This window comes from Musca vetustissima, unplaced genomic scaffold (genome assembly GCF_032173495.1).
Source record: "Musca vetustissima isolate MV318-11 ecotype Yass unplaced genomic scaffold, APGP_CSIRO_Mvet_v1 utg172276, whole genome shotgun sequence".
Taxonomy (NCBI): Eukaryota; Metazoa; Arthropoda; class Insecta; order Diptera; family Muscidae; genus Musca; species Musca vetustissima.
In genome coordinates, this window is record NW_026872690.1 from 1 (window position 1) to 13,640 (window position 13,640).

A 13,640-nucleotide genomic window follows, 5' to 3' on the forward strand; every position below is an offset into this window, starting at 1 on the left:
ACTTCATCAACGGGAAAATCGGACAGAACAAATACCCCGAAATAAAAGAGAAAATTCAGAATGCGAAGCAAAAGTCAATAGATAAGATTAATGATAATCGTGAAGACTGTGAACTTCGTACCGGTGATGTTTATATAAAACATGATCGTGGCGGGAAAAATCACTCAAAGTTTCGGAAAGTTAACGTTGAGAAACTAGATGAAAATCACGTAATCACTAAAACCGGACATATATATTATAAATCCCACATAAAACGGAAAAAGGCTTTTCAATAATTCTTCTGTTATTTCCAGAACAAAAAACATGATGAAACTATTAACAATTATACTTCTACTGAGGACCGCTGAACGTTCAAGACTTAAGCGATAACCACGGATACCTCCCCATAAAAATTAAGGACGTAGACATAATAGACTACTACATACAAATTATCCATGTGATCAACACAACTAAAAACATAGATACAGCAAATTGGCCAGTACATACACTAACCTAAATCTCTTATTGGAAAGCGTCAAAAGGAGCATGGACCTTTGTAAAACAAAAATTGATAATCTTACACCCACATTTAGACAGAAACACGGACTCATTAACATATTGGGAAAAAGGGATAAAATATGTCACCGGAACTATGGACAGCGAGGACAAAGAAAAAATAATAAATCATTTTTCCCGAGTAGACGAATTTAATAACGTAACATCAAAAGAAATTAACAAACTGAAATATTTAAGTACGCTACTATCAAATAAAGTAACTAATATGACAGCACACACAAATAACCAACAACGAATAATACAAATATACAATAATCAATTTAGGATAATAACATGTTAAGTATAAGTAGTAATAGTAGCACATTCATTGTCATTGTATCTATTATTGTTTTAATCTACATAAGAATGAATAAGAGAATTTATATATTGTCTTCATCGGAGCTTCGAACTAACGGTGAGGGAGTTACGGCCTCACCAACATTTACAATATAAAGAACACATACACACGTTAACATATGTACGTATGAATGTGTACTTTTGCATATTGGCGTGTGCAACACTTCCGCCACAACTCAAATTAATAATTCCTTGAAATCAATCAGACGACCTATTTTGGGTGTCATTGTCCGAAGCACATAATTATAATAAGCAAACAAAACATATTATAATTAGTTCTTAATTCTGTTTTATTCCGTACATTACTACGATAAATAAAGTTTAAAAGCTCAAAAAAAAAAAAATGATAATAATAAATAAATAAAAATTGTTTTATTTTTTATAAAAAAAAAAAAAAAAACATCAATATAATTGTTATGCTCAAGCTTTCAAATTCGAACGTTACATTAATGGCCTTTTCCGATCTACTCAATCTAATGTTCACAGTTTTTTTTCATTTTTTTACCAAAGAATGGTCAATGACAATAGGATGAATGGAGGAGATAGACGTTTCCCCCCATATTTAATACAGCTAAGTTAGTTATTCTTTTGTAAATTCTACATTTAAATTTACTTATGCAGGTAGGTAGGTATGTATGCTGGTATATTTAATTAGTAGTTAGTATTTGTAATAGGTATGCAGCATGTCATCTAGTCAGTATCTATGTGGTTAGTTAGTTAGTAATTTGTCAGGATTTGAGTTTGCTTCTTGGAAAGCGACTTAGTAAATAGTAATGAATTGATGCCCGTAGTATGTATATGTGTCATTTACGAGGATATGGTTTCTATATATTTCGAATTTGGCAAACATTACTCTCGAAGAGATAATAAACAAAACAATTGAGGAGTGTTGCCATATTTTTGTTGTTGCATCAATTAGTTGTTAAATTTGATCTTCTTGAAAAGTATTTTTATGTTTTGGGTATTTTCTTCGATACATTTTTTATGTATGTAGTATACACCCATATTAAAATGATGACTATAGAGAGAGTATGTGTGCAATGAGACCAGTATTCCGAATACTTAAAACAGTGTTTTATTTTCTCCTGCTTCTTTCAGTTATCGTCAACTTCCTCTTACTTATGGCATACGTAAATCTCTGCTCTGTGATGACGAAGATGGTACCTCATCGGGACTGGGTGAATCATCACCACCATGTGGGCGAATACGTACAACGGCACGTCTTGTATCTTCGTTACGCTGCGGCATATATAGGCCAGACGGTCCAGAATAGCATGTTGTGTTATTTCCTGCTAATCGTAACTTTTCGGTTTCGCCCAGTGTACTTTCGGTAAAGAGTTGACCCAAATTCAACTGTGGAATATCATAAAATATGGTCAAGACCAGCATCATAGCAATGAGACCTGAAAGAAGAAAAAAACACACATGAAGAATAATAAAATATTTATCGTTTTTATGTCGAAATTAAATGAATAATAACAATTCGGCTCAACCGAACTTCGAGCATTGTCGTCACAAGACAGAAACCCAAAAACACCCCGCTAGTACTAATTATACCCTTCACCAACTGTTGTACAGGGTATTATGTCTTTGTGCATATGTTTCTATCAGTCAAAAGGAAACGAGAAAGACACATGGTTCCTTTTGAGACTATGCATAAAATCACTTTCTGAGTCGATTTATGCATGTCCGTCCGTCCGTGTATTTTTGTGAACAAAGTACAGGTCGCATTTATGATTCGATTTGGATAAAGTTTGGCACATTGGCGGAACACAACCACAAAATCAACAGACAACAACTAATAAACTTCCAGAAATACATGAAATGCTGAGTGGTTTAAATATACTAATGAAACAAATGTCAAACCTTCTTACGAGTATCTCTGAAAAACTTTCTCACATCTAAAGAATGGAAATTTTAAAAGTTATATTCTGGAATGCAAATGGATTATCACAACATACTTTAGAAGTTTCAAATTTCTTACAAACTAATAATATAGATATATTTCTTATATCTGAGACACATTTTACTGATAAAAACCATTTATCCATTCCAAAATATAACTTCTATCACGTCATGCATCCATCTGGGAAGGCGCGTGGTGGTTCAGGCATATTAATAAAAAACACAATAAAACATCACCAAGGAAGACATTACTGCACACCTGAAATACAAGCGACAAGTATTATTGTCCAAACTATACATGGGCCTCTTACAGTCTCATCACTTTATAGTCCTCCAAGGCACAACGTAAAAAAAGATGTATACGTTAGTTACTTCAAAACTCTGGGAAACAAGTTTATAGCTTGCGGAGATTATAACGCAAAACACGTCCATTGGGGATCACGCCTCACAACACCAAAAGGAAGACAACTCTTTTGGGCTATAAAAGACCTAAATTTAAGAACTATTTCTCCCAATTCGCCTACTTACTGGCCCACTGATCTAAATAAATCTCCAGACCTCATAGATTTTTGTGTCTCCAAGGGCATTCCAGAAAACTCAGAAACATGTGTAACTAGCTATGACTTGTCATCTGATCACTCTCCAGTGTCTCTAGTGCTACATTCACAACATGTAAACCAAAACCAAATGTGTAAACTGCACAATAAAAAAACAAACTGGCACCTATTTCGTTATCAAATCAGCAATACTATAAATCAAAAGCTTTCCCTAAAAACCGACGAAGAAATTACAGTAGCTGTTGAACATCTAATTCAAGTCATCCAAATGTCATCATGGAACTCCACGCCTAAGTGCAGCTTTGACAAACCCTCAAATTTTAATATTTCATTAGAAAGGAAGCTGTCAGAAAAAAGAAAGGCTAGAAAAAGGTGGCAACAAACTAAATCGCCAGAAGACAAAAAAATACTCAATAAAGCCACATCTGATCTTCAAAAAATGTTAAAAAGTATAAACGAAAGGAACACTGAAAGAGATATTCGAAATTTGGGTACAACCATGAGTACAGACTATTCCCTGTGGAAGTTAATCCAGAAATATCAAAAACCAGCCTAAAACAAGCTATCCAATTAGGAAATTTGATAACAGCTGGACAAAAAGTAACTTGGAAAAAGCAACAGTGTTTGCAAAACACTTATTTGAAGTCTTCACGCCTAACAACTCTGAAGAAACACCTGATTATATTAAAAATTACCTAAATCAGCCACACCAACTCGACTTACCCATAAAAAAGTTCTCGAAAAATGAAGTTTCGGAAGCGATAAAGTCCTTAAAACTTGGTAAAGCACCTGGATATGACCTAATTACTCCAAAAGTTCTTAAAGAACTTCCACAAGATGGTATTAACCTTATCACGTACATTTTCAACGCTTGTTTAACACGCAATTTTATTCCCCCTCAATGGAAAGTAGCCCAAATTACTATGATCCAAAAACCTGGAAAACCGGCAGACCAAGTTAAATCTTATCGGCCAATCAGTTTATTGCCTATTCTCTCCAAGGTTTTAGAATCACTGTTTCTTAAAAGATTAACACCTATTATTGAGGCAAACAAACTTATTCCACCACACCAATTTGGTTTCAGAAAAAGTCATGGAACTATTGAGCAGATTCATAGGCTAGTCGAAACAATAAATGCTGCATACGAATCAAAGCAATATTGCACTTCGGCCTTTTTAGACATATCACAAGCATTTGATAAAGTATGGCACGACGGTTTACTGTACAAAGCAAAACAACTTCTTCCCATCAATTTCTACTTGTTTATAAAATCTTACATACAAAACAGATTCTTCTATGTACACGAGATTGACGAAAACAGCAACCTTGAGTGTATAAGAGCTGGTGTTCCTCAAGGTAGTGTTATGGGTCCAATATTATACCTTCTGTTTACATCAGATCTTCCGCAATCTGACACTGCTGTTATTGGAACTTTCGCGGATGACACTGCTGTTCTTGCAGTGCACAAAAATCCTGATATGGCCAGCAGTTTGCTCCAAAAATATCTGATCATACTTTGTAAATGGTTTAAGCGTTGGCGTATAAAAACAAATGAAACAAAGTCCAACCATGTAACATTCACCCTCAACCAGGGAATATGTCCACCGGTACAAATGAATCAAATAACACTACCTCAGGAGAAAGAAGTTAAATACCTCGGTCTATATCTAGACAATAAACTTAAATGGCACACACATATAAAAACAAAGCGAAAAGCCCTTGACTTGCAAATTCATAAAATGCATTTTCTAATTGGATCAAACTCAAAACTGCGTCTCGAAAACAAACTACTTATATACAAATGTATCATAAAGCCCATTTGGACATACGGTATCCAGTTATGGGGAACTGCTCCCAATACAACAATCAAAGTACTGCAACAGTTTCAATCAAAAACATTGCGTAAAATTACCGGAGCGCCATACTTCGTAACGAATAAAAGATTACACGAGGAACTGAACATGAAAACCGTGCAAGAAGAAATAGTACACCAACTTCAAAACTACAAACTGAGAATAGAATCACATCCCAACCCCTTAGCTGCAAACTTAATGGCAAGCTCTGAAACTTTCATAAGATTGAGAAGAAGGGCCCCTCAAGATTTAATTTAATGACTCTAGCCAATTATACCTAAAATTTGTAAGAACTATTATACTATATATGAATCATAGAAATCCAGTAATATTTTAAGGGCAAACCACTGGGTGAACCCTGATGAATTAAATAATTTTTGATAATTTTCATAATTAATGTAAATATCAAATTAAGATAGAAGGCATTAATAAATATATTAATAAAAAAAAAAAAAAAAACATTAGAAAATCGGTTCAGATTTAGATATAGTTTCCATATATAGGTTCGTTCAATTTTATGTAAATGGTGCACCAAACTCCTAATATTGGTCCGATTTAGACAAAGACACAGAGTTTTGAAATAGGTCTAGATTGATATATGCCAAGTTCTGTTGAAATCGGTTCAGATTTAGATATAGTTCCCATATAGTTTCGTCCGATTTTATGTAAATGGAGCACCAAACTGCCAATATTGATCCGTCTGAGACAAAATTTTGCACAAAGTACTGACTTCGGTTCAGATTGATGTATGCGAAGTTTCGTTGAAATCGGTTTAGATTTAGATATAGCTCCCATATATAATTTCGTTGGATATTATGTAAATGGAGCACCATATTGCCAATATTGGCCCGATTGAGGCAAAATTTTGCACAGTACTCTGTGCAAGTTTTATATTGATATATGCCAAGTTTTGTTGAAATCGTTCCAGATTTAGATATAGCACCCATATATAGTTTCGTCCGATATCATGTAAATGGTTCACCATACTGCCAATATTGGTCCGATTGAGACAAAATTTTACACAGAGCAATGAATTATGTCCAGATTGATGTATGTGAAGTTTTGTTGGAATTGGTTCAGATTTAGATATAGCTCCCATATAAAGTTGTGTACTATTTTAGGTAAATGGTGCACCAATTGAAAATATTTGCCCGATTGGGACAAAAGTTTGCACAACGTACGGAAAATTGTCCAGTTTGAAGTTTTTGTTGAAATCGGTCCAGATTTTGATGTAGCTCCCATTTACATGCTCGTCCGATTTTAGGTAAATGGTGCACCAAACTCCCAAGATGTTTCCGATTGAGACAAAATTTTGCACAGTATACTGAATCAAGTCCAATTTGATGTGTCTGAAGTTTTGTGCAAATCGGTTCAGATTTATGTGTATGATTTTTTATTTTTATACCCTTTACCACACTGTAGTACAGGGTATTATGTCTTTGTCCATATGTTTGTAACAGGCAAAAGGAATGGAGATAGACCCATGATAATATGCATAGAATTACTTTCTGAGTCTATTTACGCATGTCCGCCTGTCCGTCCGTCCATGTATTTTTGGATGAAATTTGACACAGTTTTCGCCCAAAGACGAACCCTATTGAAATTTTTGAGAAAATCGGTTCAGTTTTAGATATTGCTCCCATATATAGTTTCGTCCAAACTCCCAATATTTGTCCGATTGTGACAAACTTTTGCAGAGAGTACTGAATTAGGTCCAGACTGATGTCTGCGAAAGTTTGTTAAAATCGCTTCAGTTTTAAATATAGCTTCCATATATAGTTTCGTCCGATTTTATGTGGCTGATGTACCAAACTCCCAATATTAATTATTTATTTATATATCTCAATGGTCCTCCAAAGACTCTATGTCTGTTCTATCTATAGGATATTGTAGATATTAACATTTCTTGCATGTACCCAATGTGGTGAAGCGTATCATATAGTCTGTCCCGTCCGACTTTTGAACTTTCCTTACTGGTTTTTAAATATCTATGTAGATCACATTCATCATCCAAAAATGTTATGTCTCTTCAAAAGGATATTGTACACATTATCATCTCTTGTATATATCAAATGGTGAAACGTATCATATAGTCGGCCTCGTCCGGCTTTTGAACTTTCCTTACTGGGTATCTACGCGCTTTATGGTTCAGTTGTTAGATTTTTGGGGAATTATGAAAAACATTCAAAATGTATGCAGAATATGTGTCCAATCAGAATTTCGATATCTTAATTATTAAAAAAATTACAAAATCCGAGTTCTAGTTATCACCTATATAACGATCCTGCGCCTTATTCATTGTATCGGAAGTTGTAGCTAGCAGTGTTGACGTTTTGAACCAAACTTGGACCAAAAACTAATAAATTTTCGATTAGGTACAATTTACATGCTTTTAATTTAGTATAATTTCGATTCAATTTTTAATGTCGGATCGGATTTTTACTTTACTGGTTATCAGTGTGGTTGGAAACTTCGTATGTTCGTAGACATTTTGGGGACATATGCCATAAAACAGTGACTGCAAATTAGTATTTCTGGTGTCAAGTTTTTTACAACATTGGTAACATTGGAAATCATTGACGACTTAGGTCCACTTAATTGACATATTCCCCAACAGTTGTTTATCATAATAAATTATAGATGGCTGATCGAGCTTGAGGTCAATATTTATCATAACAAAAAATTGGACTACACTTTCAAAATCATTCACCATTTATGATTTGAAATTTCACCCTCTTTTGGTGGAGGTTATAAAAAATTCGGCCTGGCCTGAATTTAACGTGTCTTTCACTTGCTATACCTAGGTATGACATCCTCTCGAATGAAAGTCGAAAAATTGGATTCAAACTTTGTTTGCTGTATAAAATAGGGCATTACCTGAAAAGAATTCCAAATATGCCAATTCATATTTTGACTGCAGGGTCTATAACCTTCTGAACGTATAATACAATGTTTTCGTTATCATGTACACCGCCATTGTTTTCTTAATTTCAATGGGAAATGCATTTCTTTGGGAAAATTTCATTGACGAAGTGTTTTTAAATTTGAGTATTTGTCATAATAAAAAATACTTGTGATGGCAAGGGTTCAAAGTCGATTTACTCATATAAAATAGGTATATGGGAAATTACAAAAATCTTTTAAATTCCTTGAAGTTGAGGTTTGCAAGGTTATAACTCGCGAAATATGAACATATTGCATATAATTTAAATTCAATTCTATAAAATGAAGTGTTCTTGTCAAAATCTTGAAATATTGGTAATAAATAATAAGTTGCGTGGAAGCTGTGATGGTGGTAATGTAAAAAAATGGGTGAAAATGTGTTGAAGCCAACGAGTTTTTTTGTGTTCGTTCCCGATTTGTGGCTAAACTACACAACGCACACACATGTGATCAGTGACTAAGTTGCAGAATACCCCATGAACAATATGGTTCTAATGTATGATTTTTCGATATAATCACTGCATCCACCCAAAATGGATGCTGACATTTTGAAGCCGGATTTTCGGTGTTTTTTGAATTTTTCTTATAATTAGGATGCGCATCCAGACAATAGAATAAACTAATTATAGGATCGTAGAACTCGTGATTCTGCTTCGTTTAGTGTATATCTCATGAATGTGCTCACTGTAGCTTCTTTGCAATTGGGTTCCAAAGACGAAAATTTAGTGCGTAAATTTTTATAAAAAACATATTTTTTTAGTCTAAAATTAAGAAAGTCCATTCCAATTCCGTGGAACCCCGCGTGATTTTAGTTTTTTTACGTGCCGGATCTAATGAGCCCATCCATGTTCAATTCCGCCCATTAAAACGGCGGATATAGGTACCTTGAATGTGGGAAAAACTGCAAAAACTTATTTTGACAAATTCGCGTAAATAATCGCGGTTTTCTTCGAATTAATTTTACATGCATTTATGCTTGTATTGTCAAATTCGCGAATCTGCGTGGAAATGGGTCAAAAATACATCGATACGCGAATAATATGCGTATTTTATCCAAAATTGATTGTGGAGGCACATCCGCGGTTCTTAACCGATCCTTTTAAAATAGGTGTCCTTTTGCGTATTTTCATAGGAGATTACTAAAATCGGATGCGCATAAAAATCGTATGCACGTTGCACGATTTTTAGCCATTTTTAGGGTTTTTGCATAGTAAAGTGCATCGAGTGGCACACTTTGACCGCTAAATTAAACATTGAAAAATTAATAATTATTGAAAGACATTGATTCGGTTTATACGAAAATCGCATGCGCATCAACTGATTTCAATTAATTCGCGAATTGCAAGCTTTTCAATATTGATCATTTTTATGTATTGTAAATGCAATATATTTAGCCATTAATGACGTCGAAACTCTTATCAGATGAATCTGCCGATATTTAACAATCATCTAAAAGAATTTGCAGAAGAAAGCGTTGTATATTTTAGAAGATTAAGGCAAAACCCTATCCTCTTAACCATACTAAAAAAATCGAAAATTCAAAAAAAAAATAGTTTTATTTCAAAAATTAATTTATTTTATTTTCCGATATCTTCATGTTTCTATTTGTTTTTCGCGACTATTAAACCGTATTTCAGTGTGATTTGACTAGTATGCAAAGAAAACAATGGTGTTTAAGCATTTGTGAAGAAATTCGCGAATTACAACGAATAGGAATCCATTTAATATATATTTGAAATACAAGATTTAAAACCGCTATAACTTTTGTGCGCAGCATCCGAATTTGTGAACGCGAACAGATTTCGAATCAGCATATTTTTCTTAACCTATGTACCAAAAATCATAAATGTGCTCGCAAAAAAAATTTTCAAAATTTTTTTAATGGAATTTTAAAAGAATTTTGTAATTTCCCATATACTTCTGAGTTTTCAAATTAACAATAATTTGCAAAATTTTAGTATAGCACCATGTTGGCTCCAAACACATTTTTTAAGTTTTGATTTAATTTGTATGTGTATCATTTATTTGTCATTACTAAATTAATCGACATAAAAAGGAATTTTCTTGTTCATAGTGTATAAAATTTCATTAAAAAATCTGCAGTTGTCCAATGAAATCGGTTTCAATTTGTTCTTCCATGATCTCATTTGCACTGACATACAAACAATTCTTCTACCTCTCCTTATCACAAAATTTTCATATAATTGCATTTTTTCCCATTACAAATACTTACCCAATACTAAATAGGCGGTAATTAACATTTTATATAACGAACGATTATCAATGGAAACACCATCACCGGGTATATAATCACCCAAGCCAATTGTCGTTAACGAGATGAAACAATAATAGAAGGCATCCAGTATACCCCATGTTGGTTCCAAATAACTGAAAACAGCAGTTGGTATGGCAAAGAATACAATTAGAACGATTATCACTGAAATGAGGGGAGAGCGGAGAGATAAGATAGTTAAAATAACAAAAATCCTCCAAGTGTAACACCTCCAACTTACCCACAATGGTCAAGTGCATAACACGAATATTAAACGGTTGATACAAATGACCTAATCTCGAATTTAATTTGCCCAATAGCCAATTAGCCGGTATTAACAATTTCTCAACCATGGCACTCAGCAGGACCAGTGTCAACGGTATACCAATTGCCGCATAAATCATGCAAAATATTTTACCCGTTTGACTGAGGGGTGTTACGTGACCATAACCTATTGGAATAAATGTTATTTTTATATTGGAAAATTATGTATAAGTCTATTGATCAATTTTCAGCTTACCAATTGTTGTTATAACAGTACTGGAGAAAAATAAGGCTTGGCCAAAACTCCAATTCATTTCATTAGTGGCATTGCGTAGCGGTGATATGCCACGATCATTGGCCGTAATGACAGCTTTAAGGAATTCCTCCAAATCATCATCTGCAAGAAACAAAATATAATCAATAATCGAGGATAAAAGAAATCATTAGAATATATATTCAAATATTTGACATTAGGTCTGCACGATAAAATTTTAATAAGATGTTGGAATATCTTATATGTTGGATACATAAATAACCAGTAAGGAAAGTAGTAAAGTCGGACGGAGCCGACTATATGATACCCTTCACCACTTTGGGTATATTTAACAGATGAATCCTAAGAGACGTCGCATTTTTAAAGGACCATTAAAATGAAATTGGATCCATAAACATGTAATTCTGCAATTCATTACGCTGTGCCAAATTTCGTGCAAACCGAAAGATATATAGTGACTCTGGTGCAACATTTACCTTAAATCGGACGAAAATATATATGTGAGCTATATTTAAATCTGAACCGATTTTGACGAAACATAACACGCATGATTCTACGCCTAATTCATTACGCTGTGCCAACTTTCGTGCTAATCGAAAGATTTTAAGGACTTTGGTGCATCATTTAAATTAAATCGGACGAAAATATATCGACGCCTCCGAACCATAGTATGCTAAGTCTGAAAAGTGAGTTTTTCAGTAGAAGCTTTCAAAGAATGGAAGTTTCTTTAATCGTACGTGCCATGCTAAGTAAATTTTTGCTTATAACTTTGGTTTGGATTGGCCGATGATTGCCAAAATTTCAGTGAATGTAAATTAAGGACCTCAGTATCTAAAAACGTAAAGAACTTTTAAACATGCTAAGTCACCTTAGCATACTATGGTTCGGAGGCGTCGATATATGGGAGCTATATCTAAATCTGAACCGATTTCCAGGAAACTTAACACACATGATTCTACGCCTAATTCATTACGCTGTGCCAAATGTCGTGCTAATCGAAAGATTTTAAGGGACTTTGGTGCACCATTTACATTAAATCGGACGGAAATATATATGGGAGCTATATCTAAATCTGAACCCATTTTCTGGAAACTTAACACACATCATTATAGACCTAATTCATTACGGTGTGCCAAATTTCGTGCAAATCGAAAGATATATAGGCACTTTAGTGGACCATTTACATTAAATCGGACGAAAATATATACGGGAGCTATATCTAAATCTGAACCGATTTTTCCCAATTTTAATAGGGTCCTTGGGCCAAATAAGTGATCTATGCCAAATTTCATCCAAATCGGATCATAAATGCGACCTGTACTTTGTTCACAAAAATACATGGACGGACAGACGGACGGACATGCGTAAATCGACTCAGAAAGTTATTCTATGCATATTCTCAAAAGGAACCATGTGTCTATCTCGTTTATTTTTGTCTGTTACAAACATATGGACAAAGACATAATATCCTGTACCACAGTGTGGTGAAGGGTATAAAAATCATAGTCGGAATTACTCATTCAAGCATTTAATAGCTTTTGGGTACTAATTCAGGCATCATAATAATCGAAAAAAGAACAAGATGGGCACGTCTGCGTGTGTTACAGACGTTTGGAATCTAATTTAACTCTACCAGAGGGATTTCACTCCTGCTGGTAAAGTGATGGAAGTGAAATGCGGTTTTCAGGGGGATACGACTCCGACTCTTTTTGATGTCGCTTCGTTTTTAGGTTTTCTTAATTTTCTACTTTCTATTTTGACGTGTTATAAATCGCTTTCACAATTCACTTAGAAATGTGTACTTTTCGGAACAAATTAATTAATAACAGCTTATTTACATTGATGACTCATCGTCAACCCCCTTCATCTGTGTAAAATTTCGTGAAGTTCGGTTTATAATTGTGGCCTATAGAACGTCCAGAAAAACAGACAGAAATAAAGTTGTTGGTCCATTTCATTCTATAAATACCAGAACGATTGGTCCATAACTGTGGCCTGTATAGTGTTTCCATTTATAATGGCCAAATTGAAAAAGTTAAAATGGCCTTTTATTAACAACGAATTTGACTGTAATTTGATATTTTGTGCTATTATTGGGTAGCAAATCTTCCTACCAAAAATGATAATTTTTGGTGCACTTTTAAGGGCAGTCCCCATATAACGGTACCTCTAAATTTCGACATTTTCGGCGCTTTGTGAGCGTTTTTCAAACAGGGTAGGTCGTATATATAAAATCATTATGGCATTTCATAGTTAAACATAAACCATCGATTTCATGATATTAATTACTACCATGAAATGAAATATTTAATTATACCCTTCACCACACTGTAGTACAGGGTATTATGTCTTTGTGCATATGTTTGTAACAGTCAAAAAGAATCGAGATAGACCCATGGTTCCTTTTAAGAATATGCATAGAATCTTTTTCTGAGGCGATCTACGCATGTCCGTCTGTCCGTCCATGTATTTTTGTGAACAAAGTATAGTTCGCATTTATAATCCGAATTGGATGAAATTTGGCACAGCTCACAAGGACGAACCCTATTGAAATTTTAAAAAAATCGTTTCAGATTTAGATATAGCTCCCATATATAGTTTTTATGTGAATGATGCATCAAACTCCCAATGTTTAATTTAGATTTGTATAAACATAAATACTTTTTCATTTGACCCCTGTC

General features: G+C 34.0%; 1 protein-coding gene across 1 annotated transcript; it reads right to left on the minus strand.

The window, feature by feature from the left end:
- Positions 1-2,005: 2,005 nt before the first annotated feature.
- LOC133337745 (potassium channel subfamily K member 1-like) lies at positions 2,006-11,082 on the minus strand (the record flags this gene model as incomplete). The annotated part of the gene is made up of 4 exons (XM_061545953.1): positions 2,006-2,294; positions 10,383-10,586; positions 10,663-10,872; positions 10,942-11,082. Coding segments are annotated over 4 exons (839 nt in total), but the record flags the coding sequence as incomplete, so codon positions are not given.
- Between the last annotated feature and the right edge of the window lie 2,558 nt (positions 11,083-13,640).